General features: G+C 42.4%; 2 protein-coding genes across 5 annotated transcripts in view; one reads left to right on the top strand and one right to left on the bottom strand.

Moving 5' to 3' along the window:
* The window catches only part of ST8SIA6 (ST8 alpha-N-acetyl-neuraminide alpha-2,8-sialyltransferase 6), a 72,467-nt gene extending 68,546 nt beyond the window's left edge, over positions 1-3,921 (bottom strand). For 3 of the 4 annotated variants that reach the window (XM_059842466.1, XM_059842474.1, XM_059842482.1), the window contains exons 1-2: positions 3,652-3,921; positions 3,338-3,436 (exon numbers count right to left, since the gene is read on the bottom strand). In XM_059842466.1, coding sequence (XP_059698449.1) covers positions 3,338-3,436; positions 3,652-3,746 — 194 coding nt within the window. In that variant the 5' untranslated portion in view covers positions 3,747-3,921. The remainder of the gene's footprint in view (positions 1-3,337; positions 3,437-3,651) is intronic. The other variant, XM_059842456.1, reaches the window with a different exon arrangement.
* Positions 1-23,320, top strand: part of VIM (vimentin) — a 174,927-nt gene that overhangs the window by 66,984 nt on the left and 84,623 nt on the right. The window lies entirely within an intron of this gene.

The raw sequence follows: 23,320 nt of genomic DNA, 5'->3' as shown, positions 1-23,320 counted from the left end.
TCTTTAGAGTACTGCTGCCTTGTTACTTTTATATAAAGTATACATAAATAGTGCTATTTTTTGACTTCCCTTGCAGGACCTGGCAAGATTTATCTGCTACATATTCCTGGGTAGTATAATAGGAGCTAGAATTTCTTCCTAAATTTAACCTAGCACACCCTGGGCCTCATAACAGAAAATACTACCTAGCTTCTCTTACTATTTTCATTTTCCCCTGATAAGCACTAGCAGTACTGAGTCTTCTGTCCTACTATTAATGTAACCACTAAACAAACAAATATGCCTGCACAAACACAGCTGGGGGGAGAGGAAAGGAGAGAGGGAAGACCAAGGATCTAAAGGTGAGAAAAATGTAAGACTTCTTTTTTTGGTTGTACTGTTGAAAATATAAGAAGACTGTAGTTAAAAAAAATATAAATTGTACTCACAGTTACAGCTTAAAAATTGAGAGGACAGTATGAGGCATAGATAGAAGAATCTGCCAGAGAACATACTATTGCAGTATAAATGATACTGACTCTTATGAATAAGTCTGGGGGCTACTAGACATATCTTACTGACAGTAGCCTTTCTTTTCAGTAAGAAACCCTACTAAGAGGCACAGTAGGCTGTGAAATGAGCCCAAGACTAGACCTGCAAGTCACACTGTAGAGGCAATCACATTGCCCCAATTAGCTAAGGCTTAACAAAAAAAAAGGGGTAAGCAACGTCCTGTAAGAGACAAACCAGACGATCAAGGTTATTTACTAAAACACACATCTCCAGAGAACTTTAGGTGCCTGGTCACCATGTATTTAAACACTGCTGCACATAATAGCTACCTAAATATCTAAGAGAGTCTGATCCAATCCCCTGCTTTTCATCCTTTCATCCTTCAGTTTCATCCTTTTAAAAGTATTACTCAAAGTAAAAGAACAGATTAGCTTTCAATGAGGCAAGGCAACAGAATAATAGAGCCTTAGAGATTCTTTGGGAGATGTCTGGTTACAAATATGCCTCCAAGAGCAAAGGAAATAATGATAAAAAAGATTAGCTTGTGACTGTGAAGATTGTCTAGATTACTTTTACTTAGAGGTCAAGGATAGTGCCTAGGTTTCTTTTCTTTTTCCTTTCCTGGAAACATCCATGTACATCCTCTTACTCTTATGCAGGAAAGGACATTGCTGCCAATAACACAGCAATGCCATTCAAATGATCAGGGTTGTTTAGGAGAACCACACTGCCCCACAGCACACTGGAATCTAATTCCTATTGACCAGACCATCCATCTCCATCACTGACGGATTGGTCTGAACCTCCTGAATAAGTCCAGATGCTCTCTGGATCAAGCATCTCCAGCATGGCCCATAGCCAGGCTCAGTCCAGCTGCTGCCTGGATCAAACCCCTCCAGCATGGCCCCCTGCCCAGTCTTGCTGCTCTCTGGATGAAGTAACAGCTCCTGGTCAGTCCAGCCCAGCAGCTCTCTCTCCTTTCTCATTAGCCACACATGCACCACAAACTCCTGTCAGGCCAGCTTACTGAGCACAGTCACTCAGGTGAAAAAGCACATCCACTCTTGGATTCAGCTGGCAAGACATCTCTCCAAAGACACTATGGTTACAGGAGCTTGAGTATATTGAAACTTTCTTTGATGAATTATTTACTTGACACACTTTTGCAGTCACTTAGTCATGAAGAAATACAATTTCAAGCTGACAAAAACTAGCATCAAATTGGTGCCAAAATCCTCCAAGTAGAATAAGAAAAAATACGTATTTAAAATCACAATCTCACTTGTCCTATTACAAAGGTTAAAAAAATGACATGGATTTTCAGACCTCTCTGGTATGTGTTGTTTCTACTTTCATTGCTCCAGTTGAGTGTACTAACAGCAGATGAGAAATAGTTAGACTGTTCTTTGAAGTGCTCTCTGTCAGTGTTTCTAGTCAATTCAATTCCATGGTATAACACAGAGATCTGAATGAAAGGAGATACAGCTCAGAAAGTAGCAGGGAAGAGCATGAGGAGACGGGCCAGGGGGAAACCACAGACACAGCCCAAAACAGAGTGGAGAGAAGAACGGAATAATGGCTACAAAAAAAGAAAAGCAGAACAGAACATATTGGAAAAACCAATATCAAGAGGGGGAAAAAAGGGGGAAAAAAAAGCAGAAAGAGAAAAAACGAGAACAGGATAGAAAAGCTGACTAGAAGCTCATAACATCAGGTAGGAACATTTTCTTTCACTATAACTTTGAAAGATGCTATAAACTTACCCTTGTGCTCTCTCCCTCAATATTTAAAACGTTCACAAGCTGTATCTCATCAGAAACACATAAGAAATGCACTGTTAGGGTACACTGCAATCAGTACTGCAACTAACATCACTTGCATTCACTTAGGGAAAGCATACGCTGATAAATTCAGCTAGATGGAGTGAGATGGTGGCCTCAGTAAGGTTAACTGCACTGTCACCATTGTCTTCAACACAACCAGGACATCATAGGTTCTGGGAAAGACCCAATTCTTAAGTTCTTTCTAATTTTTATAATGCGTTTTTGACCATAATATATATTAACATATAATAGTCATGGTAACTGCAAAGGTAATAATGCCATACAAAGTAAAAGAAGAAAGCAAAAATATTTCAAAACTGCTTCTTACAAAGCATTGATCTCATGTGGATTACACCACCATCTTCTGCACTCTTAGTTTTCCTACAGTGTGTGGGGATCCAAGAGCATGAAAACAATAGTAATTAGTATTGAAGTTTGCACATAAGGCACAACGTTTCACAGCTGATTTTACAAAGTACCTTCATATTAAACTTCACAGTATAAAATAACAGGCTGTAACGCAAAAATCTACTCTGATCTAGAAGGTACAAAGGATCAAATGAATGGGCTCCCACAAAGTACAATGCCAAGCCAAAACTAAACAGGCTGCATATGACTTGCCTTCATTCTATGCATTGTAAATGATAAATCTGTATTTTTAACCAAATACAGATTACACAAACAGTAACGGCATTACCCAGCTCCACCTTCCTGAAAAGAGGAATAAAGATACCTGGAACGTGTCATTCAGCAGGCACTTTTTGCACCATACGCTAACAAAATTGCTCTACGCAATATTTTATCGGGCTCGAAACCAACGGCAGAGTGACAGCCGTCAATAAGAGGGCCCATGAGCAAACAATTCATTATAGTTAAAGCAAAGTGCCATTTGCCCTAATAATCTCTAACGCTCTCTCTGATCAAGCTACCGAAACAAAAGCAAGAACGAACCGGAGCGAAGGCGAATTTCTGCTTTTGCAGACCCGACCTCACGGACCCACCCGCGGGCGTCCAGCCCGTACCTGTTCTCGGTCTGAGGAAGGGGCGTCAGTGGAGGAGACCTGAGGGCTCGCACCACTTTCGGCGTGACAGCCGCTACTCCGGCGTCCTCCTCCCAGCCCCTGGCAAGCGAGACGGAAAAACAAAGTTGTCAGGACCAGTGATTGAACATCACCCGGCGAGAGCGGCGCCGCTCTCCTGCCCACGACCCGCGCCGAGCCCAGACCGAGCCGGGGGCACCGCGCCAGGCTCCGCCGCGCCCCGCGGGGCTCGTCCCGCTCCTCCCGCCCTCCCCAGTCGGCTCCGGACCGCGGGCGAGGCCGCCCGGCAGCCCTACCTGGCGCGGAGGGGCTGCTGGCCGCCCAGGCGCAGGAGGCAGCCTCCCAGCAGCAGGCTGCCTAGCGCCGCGGCCAAGGCGATGACAGCTCGCATGGTGCGCTCGGCAGCGGTGCCCGTCGCAGCTACGGCCCCATAGTATTTAAGGGAAGCTGCGGGGAGGGGGAGGCGGCCATGGCAGCCACAGGGTCTCTGCGCTCCGCCCCTCGCCCGCAGCCCTGCGCCGCCGCCGCCATCGGCCCCCCCTCCCGCCGCGGCCGCCTCGCGGGCCTGGCCCGCCGTGGCTGGTGGGGAGTGGCCGGGCTGGGCCGGCGTGAGGGCGGCACCCAGGCGGCCTTTGCCAGCTACCTGGGCCGCTCGGGGCGCTTCCCGCAGCGCTTCCCTGAGTCGAGGGCGGCGGAGCGAGGGAGTAGAAACTGCCCAAACTTTAATGGGGGAGAGGGGCGCCGTGCGGGGCGGCGGTGAGAGCACGGTGCGGGGCTTGCCCGGCGAGGGCAGGCAGTCCTGCCCCGTGGCTGGTGTAGTGAAGCCGCTGCTACTTCAATAGCTCTTTCTCTGAATTAAAATATAATAGTCAACGTGTCCTGTGTTTTTTGTCTTACAAAAGGTATGTTATAAAACTATATTATAGATAAAAATGACCGCACGTGGAACACCGTGTGTGTGCGGCTCTGGGGCCCCTGAACATAAGAAGGCTGTGAACTTGTTCAGTGGAGGGCCATGAACCTGATCGGAGGGGTGGAACACCTCTGCTGTGGAGAGAGCTGGGGTGGTTCAGCCTGGAGAAGGCTCTGGGGGGACCTCATTACATCTTTCTGCTCACTGAAGGAGGCCTACAAGAAAGCTGGGGAGGGACTTTTTATCGAGGGCATGTGGTGATAGGGCAAGCTGGATGGCTTTAAACTGAAAGAAGGCAGGTTTAGATGGAATGTTAGGAAGATATTCTTTACTGAGAGCATGGTGAGGCACTGGAACAGATTGCCCAGAGAAGCTGTGGATGCCCCATCCCTGGAAGTGTTCAAGGCCAGCTTGGATCAACGTGTCCTAGTGGAAGGTGTCCCTGCTTATGGCAAGGGGTGGTTATGATCTATAAGGTCACTTTCAACCCCAAACACTCTATGAGTCTATGAATTGGAGTGGTTTTGGTAAAGAAATGTTTCTGTAGTAAGCGTGTATCTTTCTACCTGATGGTCCATTCAGTGTTGCTTTCACAAGCCATTGGTATGAGAAACCTAGTAAGGTGACAAGGTGCCAATAACTAGGTCCCCTTTGTTAAAAGTGGATAGAAGAGATGCTGTGACTTACAGCAGCCTTTCAGTCATGAGCTGACACCTTGTTTTTGCGGATTCTTCCCTGTCCTTCATGTTTTCTGTATCTGTGAGCATTTCCTTAAGCCTTGGAGCTGCTGCTCATCAAACAATATCTAGAAAGTCTCAAAGTAAGAGCTCTACTGCTCTATATTAATGAAGTAACACAGACTTGGTGTTGTGAGTGGTTAGATATGACAATAAGGAGCAGCAAGCCTCTAGGAAGTGCACCAGAGGAACAGCACAGCACCGTCTGTGATTGTGATGGGGTATGCAGGGAAACATCTAGTGATGTTTTTGGGGCATTCGTTTGCTTGCTGGTGAGCAGGACTGTGGGTGCTGGTGGGAGGGAGCTAGAAGCAGTTGGCTGATGTCCCAAGGGGTTGCAGGTATCTGACTAGCTCATTGCACAGTCCCTTGGGAACACAGCTCAGTTGTCTTCTCGGCTTTGAGGTACTTAATTGTAATAGCAAAACAAAGCCAGCATGAAGACTTCTGAAGTCCTGAAGAAGTTTGTTGATTCAAGATTGTTGTGAATCTCTAACCAGCAAACTTCGGAACTGTTGTGATTGAATGTAAATGTCTGGAACATGAAGGTGATTAATCACCATTTCCCAAAAGCTTGATTTGGGCCTATCCTATAAAACCAGTTGACACTGTATACAAATAAGTAGGGGGCCAACTGTCAAGCTTTTCAAGGCATGTGTATGTTGATCGGCAGATACTGGAAATATCAATCCCTCATCACCTCTGTAAAACATGAAGGCTCCTGCTTATGTTAATAGACATCATCAGCTATTTTGTAATACCCATAAAATACCCTATGTAAAACAATAAGTCTTTCATCTTAAAAGCCTAGGGGTATTCAATTTCAGCTCTGAATCAAAGACTAAGAATTACAGTCCAGAAAAAATTTGGCTTTTGCCCTCACTGTTATTACCCTCTGCAATACAGTTTTTCTGTGAGTCCTGAGGTATCACTGTCAGCTAATCCATGGGAAATTTAGTGATGCCAGGGAGGACATAATATTTCAAGTTGGAGGTCTGCTGCCAATGCTAGTCTATAGTACCAGTAGAGATTTTTTTTTCCCGAGATCAGAAGGTTAATCTTTGTGTCATATTAAAGTTCTTGCAAAGCAAATGGGAAGATTATAAACTGAATGTGTTTAGATTAGACTTGGCACTTGGCGCTTGTTGTTTACTAACAAGTTTACAACTAGGTATTGATTGATTGTCACAGTATCCTTAAATGTTACCAGCCTTAATTTCCTGGCACAGCAGCTTAGTGGAAGGGTTAAGTGACCCTACTAAAGGATGAGATAAGAATCAATGGTGAATCAGAATTCAAATTTCGGAATGTTGGATTCAAAAGACAAAGTTTCTCTTGCATGGTGTTGCCATATCAGAAGTGATGGTGTCAGGTAATGTAATGCAGAGGGTCAAAATGATAAAGGTACAGGTGCCACACAGGAAAAGACAGAGACTTAACAGTGTACATAGAGTCTGTGTCCCATCTCATCATCCTCCTCACAGCTGGAAGCTGCTGCATTTTGGCAGCATCCCTCATCCTCTGATTCCCATTAGCTTCTGAAGTCAGCAGGAATTGATAATTGCTGGCTTGCACAGAAGGAAGAGATCACTAATCAGCCAGGTGGTATCATCATGACTTTGCTACTGAGCTCCTACAGCCCTACTTAGCTGCTAATTTGGAAAAGCAAAATGCTGCCTTGGTTATCATCCATGAAAGGCTGCTGTCCCCCAGGTCAGCAGGATTGCATCTCGAAAGGAGTCTGGTGGAGGTGCCTGTAGGGCTGCTGGTCACATGGAGCCAGTTTAGCCTTCTTATTTCCAGCAGCTAAATCATATTAAGAAGCAATTAATGTTCATTAAATGCTTTCCTAGTGCTGCCTTCTCATCTAAGCAATGGCTGTCATAGGGATATTAGTTATTCCAAACAGGAGGAGAAATGACTGTTACAATTAACAAGAAGAGAAAGGTACTAAAGATGTTCAGTGAAACTGGAGTCCCATGTTCTGGGGAAGTACGAGGGTCCCCAGAGTGAGGTGTTGGTGCGAGACAACTTTTTAGGTATTTTTAGTACACTCACAATATGTTTTTAGCAAAAAGAAACTTCCAGCAAATTCACAAAACAGACATATGTGTTTCAAACTGGGAAAAAGTCATTGGTTCATTGCATTTCACAACTTCATTTATTTCCACCCACGGTTTTGGGCAACATGGTTTTATATAATGATAAACTGCGAGAACTAAGGTGCCGTCTGCCAGACTCCAGGACATCAAATGGCCCCAATCATTCCACTAAAGGAAAATCACAAAAAGCCATGCATTCCTGTTCCCCTTTAAAATAAAAAAAAGTCCAAACTAAATAATCACCTTGTGTGGCTGTTGCTGCTATGCTTTTTATCTTGCCTTCATTGTTTTTTCTCTATTTTTTTCAGGACAGAATTTCATGTCCTGTAACTTTAAAATTAGGCTTTATTAAAATAATAATTTAATAACTAAATTCAGCCTGCAAACAGTCTGTTGGGATCAACCTAAACCTAGGTAAATTATTAGGTGTTTAAAAGCGATTACATGTACCATCACTTTGAGATGTTCTTCAAATGTATCAGTGATGACTCACCCAGTCAAGCACCATTCACTCTTTGGAGAAGGTCAAGGTCAAAAAATCAGGGCACATGGAGAAGTCTTCAGAACTCTGAGTGTCTTATAAGATGTCATTCTTACAGAACCACAGAATATTCTGAGTTGGAAGGGACAGACAAGGATCATAGAGTCCAACTCTTAAGTGAATGACCTGTATGGGGATTGAACCCATGACCTGGTATTATTAGTTCCCTCTTCTAACCAACAGCACGACTTGCTTCTTGTGCACAAAATTAATTCTTTCTCACTGTTGTAAGCTATATTTTTATATCCATCAGAGTAAGACATTGTGTACACTTCACCAGATCCCTTTATTTAGTTTAACTGAGAAACCAGCTTCTCGTCTTTAGCAATGATGATCCAGCCCAATGGCAGGTAAATACTCCTTGCCAAAAATGCATATTGTAGCATAAGCTGACTTGAGGCTGGTAACTACTGAAAATGAGTGCTCTACTGCCAGCCTCTGTGTGAGCCTTCATCCAATTAAGGGCACTGCAGGCATGTGCCCATGGCTGTGGTTCAGTCCGATGTTTTTCCAAAGGAAGCTGATAGGCCAAGAGGATCTGAATTGCAATGAGGTACAAAGGAGGACTTTAATTCAGAAACCTAAAATTTGCAAGTTGTTAACCTGAAGGGATTTTTTTCCCCATTCTCTTTTCTTCCTCAAGGCTCTCTGCACGACATCTCAACATGACACTATGCGAAAGGCCATACTGGGTCAGACTAGAACAGCGTGTTCTTCAGGCAGTGCCCAGTAGCACAATCCCAGGGAAGAACTGTGCAGTGATCCATCCCTAGGACCCTTTCTCAGCTTCCAGCAATCAATGGCTCAGGGAATTTCTGAACTAGAGCTAGCTGTGTGTTTTGTTGCCTTTCATGGATTTTTCTTCCATAATTATGTCTAATTGCTTTTTGAAACCATGTAAACTTCTGGCATCAACAATAGCTTGTGCCAATGATTTCCATCCAAGATGAATCCTCCCATTATAATTAGCCCAGGAACAATTTGCAAGTCTCTGTTGTTATTTGGAACTCTGATCTCCTTCGCTGAAGGAGATGATGTGCTAAGTATTCTTTTGCAAAGAATTTTACTACAGTTGAACAAAACAGCGCTGCTGTTAATACAAATTCACAGCATCCATTGCTAGAATTCAGTGGGAGTTATTACAGAGCATACTGTGAATGCAAATTAAAAATAATGCACAACACTCAACCAAATCCTAATGGACCAATGGCACAATGTCAAATACATCAGGAGCAAAGACTTCTAATACAATTATTAAAACCCCAAGCAAACAAACAAAGCAAGTAAATTAGCACAGACAAAAACTGTTAGAGCAACATTTACTCATCATAGATCAGCATGCAGAGTGACTCTACAGCTCCCAGAGGCTTTTAAAATGCCTGCATGGCTGAAGGGGGAATATGCCCCTGGGGAAGACATGTAATGGAAGGGCTCTCACTGGGCACTGTGGTCAATGGTTAAGGTAATTAAGTCGAGCTAAACATTTCTTTCCATCACTGAGTGTGACACAGTGTGTCCAGCTGCCCATCTGTAGAAAAATCCTGTTTGGGATCACATGTTTGTTGAAGTGTGCATATAAAATACACAGTGATGGAAATGGGAGGCCATAGTGGAGTCCAGAATCATCCTTTATGATACAAGTGATGGGGTGTGATTGTCAGTCAGCATCATTTGTGTTAATGAAAAATCAGAGCAACAATTGAAGGGAAAAAAAATGTATGATATGAGCAAATAGCAGGGATCACTAGGAAGGAGAAGAAAAAAGGGGCAGGTGTATGAAGGCCTAATCTTGAGATGGGAAGATTATCCACTGAGTTTCATCGAGGAAGGTGGTTTGACTGATCAGCTCCAAACGTCTTTTTGGGATCACAGTGCACTGAAAAAGCTAGAGCCCTTTCTCCCTCTCTCTCTTTTTTTTTTTTTTTTTTTTTTTTTTTGGCATTTCTTTATTTCTTTGGTTGAAATTAATGGAATACAATAAATGGAAAAATAAGGAGAAATCCTTAAGGAGAAATCCTGTGCCAAAGTGTGGGGATTGACTACTTCATTGCTATGGAAGAATACCACAGAAGTGGTACAGAACACCATGAACTCATGGATTTGAGGGGTTTGGAGGAAGAAAGACAGGATCTCTGTCTTTCAACTGGGATAAAGACATTAACCTCATTAAATAGAGTTAAAAATATAACTTTCCAGATTGTAGTCTAAACATATACTTACATAATAGTGATTTTCACAGTCTCTTCTGCAGTAAAAATTGTTGAATGCTCCATAGAAACATAGCAGCTGCAAATCCTAGATTTTCCTTCTTCTATCATCAGGTACTTCTTAGGCTATTTGCAGTGGTGAAGTTAATGCTGATTAGGCTATGATATAAGGAGGGTGCCAAAGGGGTGCAGGTGAGGGATTTGGGTGTTCACAGCGGGATCAGCCAGGCAGGGCTTGTGACTGGGCTACCTTGCTGTGAAAAGGAGATCCCCTGGAGGAGAAACCATAAATCATGGAGCTGTGTAGGAAAGTAATTGTGAGGGTGCTTGAGAGTCAGAGTTTGACCAGGTCCCTTAGCTCAGATGCAACTTAAAGCACATGTTAACCTGGGGCCAGACTTGAGCTTCTGGTGGGACACCTGCCAGACTCCTCTGAAAGCTCAGTGTGTCTCTGAAGTGAAAAATCAGTGTTTACACGGTGCAGGGGGCATATCCATGCAGCGGTGAGGAAAATCAAGACCATCATTGAACCTTCCCTTCACATCTTGGGAAGAGAAATAGTATAGGAAAATAAGTCATAGCAAAGAATCTACCTCTTAGCATTAAGGTGGCTTTCTGTTTCAGAATCATTAGTGAAAGCAAGGGGGAAAAAACTCTACACAATTCTTTATTTCTGTTTGCCTAGTAACATCTTGAATCATTTATAAACTGGAACTGCAAGCCTTTACCTCCAAACAGAAATAAATCCAGGCTACTTTAAGAGCCAGCAAGATATACAGACATTTGGGAATGCTTGCTGTAAACCAGACTTGTCTCAGATGTCTTTTTTTCCCCATTCTGAAGTAATTATCTTTTTGAATGATGCTGGTTGTAGACCAGTGTCCAAAATGGGCCAAAACATGGTGGAATTCATGCCATCATAAGAGAGAGCCATCTCAGCCAGTGCATGGCCATTGGTGTCCTGCTGGGGAGAGGACTGGCAGTGGGGCAGCTGGATTGGTGCTGTCCAGCAGCACAGCCCCTCTCTGGCATAGAGAGAAAGTGAGAAACCTTGGCTGTGCTCTGGCCAGGGGCGTGGAAGATGGCAGGCAGAGGCCAAGGCAGAGAGTTAGGATATTTTCCTTCTCATGGCAGATCAGCATCAATTGGACTCCGCTCTCTCTCTCTCTGTCTCTCTCCTCTAAATATGTAGTGCCAGGTATGGGACTTCAGTAAATATGCTGATATCCCTTACCTCAGTGATAGGCCTTGCTGATTGTATTGCAATCATTTTCATTAGGGTCTGCAAATATACTGCCATCCCTGCAAAATCTGTGTGCTGGGTAAGCCAGAATCTCTCCTATGGTTCTCAGATAGTCACTCATCTATTTGTCTCCCTCTCAATTACTGTACTTCCAGAGAGAGCACATTTTAGTTTATTATATCTGGTGCCTTTGATGGCCTGGCAGAAAATAATTAAGATCTAGCAGAGGGGAAAACCAAATGTAGCTTAGGAAGAGTGAGTGTCATCTGAACAGAAGGGATCAATAACTGCTCCTATGTTTAGCATTATTATCAGAACAGGCATTTTGTACCTAGCTCCCAGGTGAGAATTTCTGCAGCACATTGTCATTTTCTTCTTACAGATTGACCAACCTCATTTTTAACCTTGAGAGCTTTAACACCATACCACTCATTTGGACATCCCCTGCAGTTAACACGTCCATCTAAATAGACTAAGTTTATAAATATATGGTTTGCATACACCATTTCTGAGTCTTCTGTATTGAACAGCCTTGGCATCACCAGTAGATTTGAAGGAATCTAAAAATGTATCAGTGTTTGGGAAGAGGACCCAAAAGGGAGAGCAAGAGCAAGGAGAGGAGGATTCAGGCTCCAGGACAGTGAGGAGGTGCATGGGGAGCATAAGGGCTCAGTGTGGGGGACAGGATAGTGTGTGAAGTGTGCGGAGCCTGAGCACTAAGGGCAGAGGGGAGGGAGGATGAAGGCATTTTCAGCTGAGAGGAATGCTGATGCCTAAAGTACCATTATCATGTGCTGGGGAGATGTGCATTTTAAATACCAGCATTTAAAATCCTTCGCCTTTAATGTTGTGTTTGCATATTGCATGAGTATGCATTTGAACGAATAGCTGAGTGTGTGTAAAAGTCAATTCTAAAGCAAGGAATCATCACTTGGAACCTGCAGCTGGAGAAAATTTATTCAGGCTCCCCAGATGCACTCAGGCTCAGCTTGGCTGTCCTCAAGAGCAAACTGAGAACTTAACAAGTAAGCAATATGTGAAATTTTTTTGATAACTGTTGGGTAAGGTCATGAAAAGCTGAATGAGCCCCCTGCTGACAGCTGACCAGAGAGTACCACACATGCAGCAAGCAGATGCAGCAGCACTTCCCTGAACTGCTCCAAACCACATTCCCTGGATCTTCTTCAAGGAGAGACAGTGCTTCAGCCTTTGCACTACCTTTTTCCATCTTGTGTGACTCAGTCTTCAGTAATGTGTATGGTGGAATAATTTCCCTTTTTGGGGAAAAAAACCCCAACAACTAACAATCTTTTCACCAGGAATGAGACTGAGACCAAAAATTCAGTCCACATTGGAGGAGCTGGAACTAGGTCCCTTTCTCAACCCCAGTGAACCAGATTTTCAGCCCTGAATTGCATGTTTGCATTTCTGAGGCACGTTAGCATCTAGCTGAGGATGATGTGTAGTAACAGGTATCTGAAAGATCTGCTGCACAGGATATTTGCATGTAGCCCACTGAGCCCTGTAAGACAGGAACTAGTCGTGGGGCCCGTTTCCTGCCTGGCCCAGTGATGCATGTCAAGATCTGAAGCAAGATGATCTCTGAAAATTAAAAGGTGCCAAGTAATTCAAAATTGTGACCTATTGATTTCTCTGTTCAGACACCATATAATTCGTAAAGCTGCAACACAGCACTATAACTCAATGTTTGGTCTTTAATGACTGGCCCAGTTATAAATACTGTCCTACCATTTACTGACTTTTGCATTTATTGAGCATGTATTTTATCTAGACTTATAAACAGAGTGCAGGCCATTTTTAACAAACACAAAAATATTTCAGGCCAAACAACAGCGAGAACGCATTACTACGTGAGTGCACTTCCAATGCACGATGAGAAGGTGTTGCCACATGTTCTGTAGGAAACTAGGGAAAGAGGTGTGGGCCAGGGAGATGTGAGAAGAGCAGGGACAGTAGGATTAGTAGAGCTCCAGTAGGAACCCATGCCCTGGGTACAAGCTGGCTGAGGTCCTAAGCTGGATGTGACATGAGTGGCGGTGCTTTGAGCTGCACACTCATTTTCCACACACAAAGAATCATCCTAACCTCAAACTGCAGCAGCTGTGTGAGGGGACAGCAGGGAAGGGAGCAGTGTTTTCCCCAGGCTCTGGGTGAAGAAACACTGAAGGAACTCTGTGGTGGGCACATGAAGATCAGATCTCTCCTGAGTTTTTTTCCTGGTTATAGCAAATGGGCATTATTTTCTGTAGACTGTTGCATGTGTACTCCTGGGTTCACGTAACATAAAAGCAAAAGTGACAGAGCTCCCCCTTTGACCTTTGACTGTACTGATCCATTCTGTAATCAAAAGGGTAAAATAGTTAAAAATATGGAAATTTGGGTTAGATTTCTGGGTCCGTAGGTAGTTACTTTTCTTTTATTTCAGTAAAGAGAACGTTTTTTAGGAAATTAAGTAAGTTATGAAATATAAAATTACCTTGCCATTCACAATTTGTTTTTAAATAGCCTATAGATACTGTGTTTAACTAGACAGGATGCAAAATGAATAAATTATGTACAATCAAGCTGTTTCTGCCAGTTATAGACACAAAACCTTGTACAAGCTTCTGGTTTTAAAAGGAAGCTGAAATGATACATTTTTCATTGAAAGTATCAACCTCATTAGATCTATTTATGTAAAAGATCTTTAAAAAACAAAGACACAGAAGTTTACATTTATAGGACACAGATGGCACATCATGGCTAGGTTTCATATAAACAGATACAGTCATATGAAATATATACATCCATATCTGAACCATTCACCCTGGTTCTATTTATGCTTAAATGAAAGATACTCCCTTCTGGAGAAAAATTTATCTCATCCAAAAGTGAACATATTTAAGCTGATGTTTGTTATCATGTGTGTAAAAAACTCAGAGACACTGTTTCAGCTACAGGTGAGGTAAAACCATCTTCTCCTGAGAAATATTTAGGGGAATTAAAAGTATTTATGTCCTCATCTAAAAACACTGATTTTTTTTCATGTATTCAGACATTATTTTATGAGGTGACAGCAAGCTTTTAAATGAGTATTAATTAAATAGCCTTGCATACAACTTCTACTAGAGGTACAAGGCTGAATCAAGTCACATTTTGACATGGACTAAGCTTGATAGATAGAGGGTTTAATTACACTTGCATGTTTAATTATGTAGGAAAAATAATTTAGGGACTTGGTATAGTGCATATTCCAATGCGACCAACTGCCTGACAGGTGCGTGTAGTCAGGGGGGATTGCTCTGTTTCTCCAGGCAGCAACTGACAGAATGAGAGGGCACAGTCTTAAGCTGTGCCAAGGATAGGTTGGATATTAGGAAAGAAGTTTTTTACAAAAAGAGTGATAAAGTACTGTAATGGCCTGCCTGGGAAGGTGGTGGAGTCATCATCTCTGGAGGTGTTTAAAAAAAGACTGGATGTGGCATTTGGTGCCATGGTTTAGTTCAGGTTTTAGGGCACAGGTTGGACTCAATGATCTTGAAGGTATCTTCCAACCTAGTGATTCTGTGAGTCATGTGATGTTCTCATGGCCTTATTAACAAGAGTTATCCTATCCATGGACACCCTCCTATATTCATGCTATTTACTTCAATTTCTCCTGAATTTAGAGCTAAAATTAGCGTTTATCCTTTTCATTTAGAAGATGTCTGCCACACTCACCTTACAGGAGGTGGAATTTTTCAAGCACTTACCACAGAAATCAAAGGTAGTTTTGCTGTTAAATTCCCAGAGAGCAGAATTAGTTGGTAGGAACTACACAGAGAAATCCTACATCCACCAAAAAAACTCATCCATCATCTGAAGGGCTCTGGTACCCAGACTGGATGGCACTGGTGTGCAGAGCACTACCAGGGTTGTGGCTCACATTGTTCATATTGAGAAAGTCACAAAGTGTGCACTTGCTTTGGGAATTCAGCTAACAAAAGTCCTTTCTTCTCAAATTTATAAGAGACTTTGAAAGAATATTGGGTTGATTTTTTATTTGCATTCATGAGAAAAACAATAATTGACAAAAGTCTAGGTTCAAGTCAGTGAACCATAGGGCCATTTAAGCTGGAAGACCTCTAAGATGATAGAGTCCAACTCTTAACCCAGCACTGCCCAGTCCATCTCTGAGCCATGTCCCTCAGTGGCACACCTATGTGTCTCTACATCTCATATTCTGTCAGGCTGAGCATGCTTCTTCAAGAAAAGCAGCTGCCACAGGTTTTACTGTACTACTGGGCCATTAATGTGCCAGGTGAATGGGTCTGGGCACAAAGAACCCTGAGAGCCTCAAAACATGGTTAATACAGACATGGGCACAGCTGTGCAGGAGGCCTTTCTGGGCAACAGCTAGAGTATCTTAGTGAACAAAGAGGAGCTAAACTCCTTTAAAAAAGAAAGGGTCGGCAAGAGTGTTAAAAAAGCTCTTAATCTGTAAATAAAAAAATTTTAAAAAAGACGCACCACAGTTCCTGGAAAATTACAGTCAAATTAAAATAGAACAAAAAATCTGCTCCTAAACATCTCCTGTGGACATGTTCTAAGACATTTTGTCTGTTGCTTTTAAGTCATTGTATTGAATTGCAAAAGTTGAAATGTTAAAAGAATTTAAGAATTTTCATCATGCAAAACATCCTGCTATTTGATAAAAAGCTATTTTAATTTTGTAAATTCCTCCTGAAGAAGTGACTGTTATGGGGAAGAGAAAGTAGTAGTTAATGTAGATGGTACTGCCTCAAAAGCACAGTGAGTTTGGCTACACAAAGAACTTGTTTTATGATTATTAGCTGTTGCATTTTCTCAAAAAATATTTACTGAGGAGTCCTATTAGTTTGAAATAATAGTTTTCATATGGTTTCTTCAATGCACCTGCTATTCTTAATTTGAACCAAACTGACATTCTTTGAGTAGCTGTTTCATACAGCCACTCATAGCATACCTTTATGTAAATAACTTTTTTATATATATACATGAGCTGGGAAAATTTGCCCAGGATATAGCAGTGTATTATACTGCCATGGAATTAAAAAGCAAGCAGTTTGTTCATGAGCTAGCTTCATTGTAAACCCTAAATTAGATTAGATTAGATTAGATTAGATTAGGTGTGGTTTCCTTTCCCTGGCCAGGATAAAAGTGTTAGCCACTTTGAAGATTGAGAAAATATTCTCAGGACAAAATCTCAAAAAACCAAAGTATTCCTGTGATTTAATTAGGCATCTTGTGTCATTTAGTGTTTCCGTCACTGCTTAGTCACTGGAGTCATGAGATTCTGAAAAGACAAGCTTTAGCTTTTCCTTTAAAAACTAAATTATTAGTCCTTAAAATTGCTGAGGAGAAAAAATTAGAAAGAAATCTCCTTGGTGCTAAGAAACCAAAAGGAAAAAACATAGGTATTTTGGAAGAACTCATGTGTTCCTATGCAGGTTTTTTAAAGCTGTGTTTGATAATATCAGCCATTAGTAGCCAACGAATGTGGAAAAAAGACTGTATAGTTCACAGGGAAAATTTTTAAACCATTTTGCACCTCTTGGTCCCTAGAAGAAAGTCCCAAACAATTAATGATCAGGCAGAAGAGCTGCAGCCTCTGTTGGAGCACAGTCCAGAGCCTCCTCCACCCCAGTGCAGCAGACGGCGAGCGGCACAGCAGCCAGATTGCTGCTGTCTGGCACAGCTGGATCTGCTGCCTCCTTCCTGGCAGTCACTGACATTCACAGTGCTAACAACTCACTGAACGGCCCTCAATCAGCCTCAATATCAACGGCTTTCTACAGATCTCACAGCCCTGCCCAGCTCTGGGACTCGGTGTCAATGCCAGAGTGTCCTGAAGGCGAGGGGAGGGATGCGGGGAAGGGGCCCCAGGGCTGATGCGCCCAACTCCCGTACCGGTGGCACCGGGTCTTTGCCTCCAGAGCGCAGCCTGGGCAGCCCCTGAGACATTTAAGGTCACAACAACCCCTGTGTGTGTTAGGGCAGCCTCAATGCCTCTCTCCAGCCATGTCCAAGAAGAAAAAAGCAAAAGGAGAAAGATGCAAGCAGTAAGCTTTCCCTTAGTATAAACCCTCAGCTCGGTGAAATCTCCAAGTCATTGGTTATCTCTGGACTGTCTCGTTAAAAAATCCTTGGGTTTTTTTCTTCCAAGAATTTTTCTAAATTCCTCTTGAGCTTCCTTGTTACATGGAATTGAATTTTACAATTTGGTTGGGAATTATGTGGAAAAAAAAGGAAATAATTCTGTTATTTCATTTGCATAGGATAGCTGATAATTTCACAACTTGATTGTTATGATGTACAAATAGTGGCTAACATTTTCTCATGAACCTCGTACCAGACATTGATTTAATTAGCCTTGTCTTAATCCTTCTCAGTTTATGAGTTCTTTCCAATTTTTTTACATATGGAAGCAATTCTCAAAAGGTTTGAAAAAATTTAGCAGCAGAGCTTATGAAAAATCCATGTTTTCCAGGATCTGTCTTTAGGACAGACAATTTGGTATTGTCCTTGGTAATTAATTTGCCATTACCACATGCCATATTTCTAACAAGGTGTTTCTTGCATAAATTCAAAATACAGGAACAACAAACTGGCCATCTTTTACCAGCTGCTGGATCAAAGCCTTGAAAAATAAACAAAATCAGAAAAACAACATTAATGTTTTATAAAGGAAAAAATGTGATACGAGATTGTATCTTTTACCAGCAGTAAGAAAAAAAAAAAGAAGAAATATTGCTTCAAGGTTTTGTAGAAGCCTAATTTGAAGTAACTATTTATAGATGCTGCATATTATGTTAATTTGGCTTCTCCTGACACACAAAAGCTTCCTTTGAGAGCTTTTGTAGTAAAAGAAGGAAGAAAGCGAGGGGCCCTCACAAACAGAGGTATGATAAAAGCTGCTGTCATTATAACAGATCATCAGAAAGAGAGAAGGAAATGCTGAGACACCATTCATCACTTTGAGAAATGCTCACATTTCAGCTCACATTTCACAAACAGCTCCTGGTTAAGCTGCAATTTTTATGAAGAGGGATATGTTATCAGAAAAGTGCAATTTTCCTTTTTTGCAGGTTGTTTACAACTCATCCCAATTTCTGTCAGTGTAATTTGCAAGAATCCACTCAAATATCTCACTCAAAAGAGTCAGAGTTAATTTCTATTTGAAAATTAATTTTGTATCCATGAAATGTTGTTGAGTTGGGTTTTTTTCAGAAATGGGACGTGTAGTTTTCAGCTTCTAGACTGTATGCAAACAGAGCATTTTAAATGGGTTATTTTCATTGTATTGAGGTCATTGATCACACTATTTTTTCTACTGCATGACTGTAGGCATGAAAAACATGATTTTTGACATGGGAAAACAGACTAGAACTAATGAACTATTGACAGTGCATATAAATAATAGATAACAACCAGAAATGAGTTGTCCTTTGTATTATTTCAGCTTATTTTTTATTTTTGATAATTTAAAGGGTATAATGGCACTGTGGCCACCTTCACTGATTGTTTTACCCATAAAAATGCAATTTTTTCAGGAAGAGAAAAAGGAAATCTTTACAATCTAATGTCTGCAAACACAATATGGTTAGGCATAAATGTCATGTTGGAAATTACATGTCCATGGATGCTGCTGTGTGGCCCAGTTCTTTCCACTCTCCTGCAGACAGACATCAGTGAAATGAAACCCTTTGTATGGTGAGAAAGAAATCATTCACTTGGAGATTATTACAACTCATTTGTATCAAGGTGGTTTTCCCTTATTCTGTACTGGTGCCATTAAGCAGACACTAAATGCCAGTCACCTGGGCACTGTTCAAAGAGAAGCTTCTGTCCAGTCGATGGCACAGCAGCACCAGCCCCCCACAGCTGCTCTGGGTGCTGCCTGTGGGGAAGGGAACGAGGCAGGAGGTGGCAGGCCAGCTGCTTGCCCGTGCAAAAAGTCCATCCACCAGCTGCTGGGGGTGGCTTGGGAGCACCCTGGAGGATTTGTCTGGTGTGAGCAGGCATGCAGTAATGTGCCAGGGAGAGCACAAACCACAGAGGGGCTGACAAGGTATTAAAAATTAGTTGTTTGCACTCCAAAATCATCAAGCAAATCACATTTTGTCTTTTGCCCACATAACATGGACACATAAGTTAAGCATTGAGGTTCAGAAGATCTGATGCCTGTGCGGGTGCTGCTGGCCACAGGGGTTCTGCCATTCTGCCAGCTTGTGCAGGGATTTGGCTGCGGTATGCACTACATGGTGTTGACTTAACCTCATCCCAGATATTACTTGAATGAACTCACACCATGAAATAACATCTTGGCCTAGAAAATCTGTGTCTTGACCAGATGTAAAGATGTAATTAAAGCAGTCTCACCATCTCTTATAATTCTCTCTCCTAACGGTAGTCTGTAGTGAGGTTGGAAACATGTAAAATCAGGGATCTTGTAATTTTTCAGGTCAGGGATAGCAAGTAATCAGTAGCCTAGAAACATCACCATCACACTCATCTCCTTTGAGGTAGCAGCTGATACCAAGACTGCAGAATCAAAGTTAATCCTTCTGGACATATGTTTAAGTCAACACAATTTCTCATCGCCCCATTCCTCAGGGATAGAGGCAGAGAGCATCCAAACATCCTGCATCCTGTTATTATGGATGTTATTATCATTACTTGCTGAAAAACAATGTAGACCAAAAAAGGAACACTTCCTTCCTGCTAAAGGACCTACCCTTTAAGTTTTATTCTAGCACTGTTCAGGGTAGGGGATGGTGCTATTAAAATGAGCTTAATTCTGCTGGGATAATGAATTAATTTATATCCTTCTATGCAACTGTCTTTCCCACACTAAGTCACTGAGCCACTGAATTTTCAGTTGATGCAACCAGATAGAATTCATTTGGAAAAAGCTGACATTTCCAAACGTGCCCAAGTAGGAAATGATTCAGTGGTTCCAAGGAGTAGAGCCAACTGTAAAAGACCATTTGTAATATGATACATCTGGAACCCTAAGCCACCCTTTTGTTTTACGAGCTTCTAATCCTGCTATTTTAATGTGTGCTACTTTCCTTTTCCATAGAGGATTTTGATCCCATGCTGGTTTGTTTTGCATCTGCTGTGAAGAATTTACAGTGTAGCTGTCTAGGGAAACCCATCATAGGGACAACCAGTGGTCCCTGTCCTCTGCAAACCCCACTGGGACGCAGTCAGCCCAGGACAGGCTGTTGATGAAGAGTGAAGAGTACATCTAAAGAAATTAGTGACTGAGATGTTGCCATTTCGGTGATTAGACTTTGACCTTGGATTCAAAATATTCATTTGCATTTGTCACAAAAGTGGTCACTGAGGTGTGCAAGTCGTGCTGGCTCATTTCTAAAAGACTATTTTGCAGCATATTGAGGTATTGTATGCCCTGGGAGAACAATCAAGAGCTTGTTTTACCTAATAAGGAAACTGCTGAGGCATATGAATTACCGTTCTGTTTTCCAATACATTTCACACTGATTAATTTTCCAGTTTTATGAAACAAGCCGCAGTTGTCTTTGAGTCAGGTTCAGCGAACCAGTGCTTGACTTTAAATAGAAAGCTACTGATGTTGCCGGACAGATGTGCACAGGCTTTCAAAAGACCAAGGCTCCCATCAACACCAAATGTCACCATCCTCTTCAATCTCCCACTTGCTTGCTTCTGGCTGTAGCAACACTGACTTCCATTGTAACTGAAGTATATTTTTATGTGATACTTGCAATATTATCTTGTAAGAACTTGCAGAAGTTCAAGTTTCATAAGAGAAAAAATGAAGTTCAATTTTACTTTTCTAATCCCTTTTCTATAATTTACCTTTTTTTTTCTGAATTGGGTACTTTGTGGTAGAGAAGCTGAAGATGTGTTTGGCCAGCTGGCTGATGGAAAAGCTGAGCTGTTTGCTCCTCAGATGCTTTTGTGTTGCAATTCTGTCCATGAGGAGTGTTCCATAAAATACCAATGTTAAATACTTAGTCTTCTTTCTAACATTAGTGCTGCTAGGCACCACATCCCTGAGAAATTATTTCATGCTTCTAAGGCAGACAGTCAAGTCTTGCTTGTGTTAAGCCAGTAGGAACAGAAAAAAGCTCATGTCACTTACCTTTTCATGCTCAACTGCCTGGATCTCTGCAGCATGCAGGAGACCACTGGTATGCCAGAGGATCAAGCTGGCACATTAGGAGGGATGAGAAGGGGTGCCTGTGACATGGCTGCAGGAACCTCACCAGAGGACTTGCATAGTTTCCTTCCATTGCTGTTCCCTGCAACATGGCCTAGGAGCACCATAACTCCCTGTGTAATACTTGAGCCTGCAGCCATGTCAGAGCCTCACACACAGATCCTTTCCAAGGCAGTAACGAAGGGTGCTGAATCCTCACACTGAGACCTCCTGGTCTGTGCGAGTAGAAAGGCTCTGGCATCGTATTGACAGCACAGCCAGCAGCCAGGGAAGGATTCCACACATGGGTTTAAACATTCCTAGCATGAAAGGTGCCATTTGAGCGTCAGTCATCATGTTCACTGTTGGCAGAGGGCTAGGTGACTCATTTTATCAGCAAGGCTATTCCTAGAAAAAGAAAATGTAAGTGCCTTAGAAAGGCAGAAGGGCTCCAAGTACATGAAATCTTATAGTCTTTATAGGAGTGCCCAAAGTATGGCCATTAAGCACCAATGAAATCCTGAGTGATTAATGATCAGAGGAAATAGAAAAGGGGTTGTGCTACTGGCTGTGCAGCGTCACCCCAGGTCCCACAGAGTTATCAGAGGTCTGTGGTGCCAGAGTCCAGCGACCAAGGCACAGGTGATCAGCGTTTGCTGGAGTTGTGGGTCTGTGGTATTTTACAAACTGCTAACAGCTGCATGAGAAATACTTTAACATCCTAAACAGAGAACTCTGGAACAAGCACTGCTTTTTTCCCCATGAGTATTAGCTTGTCTCTTAACCAACCTTTTTCCTGCCCATGGGAATGATTTTCACTCAGGTTATTGTTATATACTGTTAGAGAAATGGAGACGTATTACACTCAGGGTATGTTTTTAAAGTCAGTCACCCTATCAATCCTCTTTTTATTTGCTTTGTGGAGTTATCTCAGGGTCACAAGATGGCTTGCTTTCAGATTAGATTAAACCAGAAGACAGGCCTCTGGGTTGGGTTGTATCTAGTGGGCTCAAACCACTAATGGCATTAACAGCCTCCTCCATCCCCCTCCACGTCCCCACTCTGAGTAGTGTGGACAGTGGATCCCCAGTGGCAACTGTTTCACTCCACAGACCCACTCCTATTGCAAGCCACTACTCAGCAGTATGAGCATCCATTCAGATGCTCCAGCCAGGTTCCTGCTGAGTCACGCCTTTGCTGATCTGGACAGCAGCATGGGGTCTCTGAAACTTCCAATTCAATTGGAGCATGTCAACTGCCACATCTGCAGCCTTGCAGGTTGTAAATTTCAAAATCTGTAGACTAAATTCACTGATTGTATGTCAGGGTGTGCATGTCCATGTCTTCCTCACAGAACTCCCTAGCCTCCAGTTCCTTACTTAATGATTCCTCATAACCTTTCCTTATCACTTTGCACAGGTGGATGCACCAGCTCTGTTCCTTCCCTGAAATATAATTTGTAGTCATCCAATGTAGCAAAGAGCAGAGAAGCTAAAATCCATTGAGTTAGCAGGCTTGAGAGAGGGCATTATGGAAGAATGCATTCTGGATATCGCTTAACAACAATTTTACCTATCTCAGAATCCTGGTTTCAGCTAGAATAGAGTTAATTTACCTATCTCAGTGTCCTGGTTTCAGCTAGAATGGAGTTAATTTCTTCCCAGTAGCTGTTACAGTGCCGTGTTTTGGATTCAGAATGAGAGATGTGTTGATAACACACTGATGCATTTTTTTTTGCAAAGTCATTTCGTTCTAAGTCAAGGACTTTTGTTTTTCTTTGTCTCAGTGAAGAGATGCCAAAAAAAAAACCCAACCAAAAAACCACCAAAACCAGGGAGGGAGCATAGAAGGGAGGGGTGACCCAAACTGGGCAACAAGATCATTCCCAGTATATTACCTGGGGCAGGGGGAGGGATGGCGGGGGGGGCAGTCCTGGAAGCATGGCCAGTCTGGGTTTGGGAAGGGAGATCTGGCATTGATCAGCAGGTGATGAGCAATTGTGCTGTGCATCAATT

This window comes from Haemorhous mexicanus, chromosome 1 (assembly GCF_027477595.1).
Source record: "Haemorhous mexicanus isolate bHaeMex1 chromosome 1, bHaeMex1.pri, whole genome shotgun sequence".
In the NCBI taxonomy this organism is placed as follows: Eukaryota; Metazoa; Chordata; class Aves; order Passeriformes; family Fringillidae; genus Haemorhous; species Haemorhous mexicanus.
Note: the sequence above shows the minus strand (reverse complement) of the source record. Positions and strands in the feature narration are given on the sequence as shown.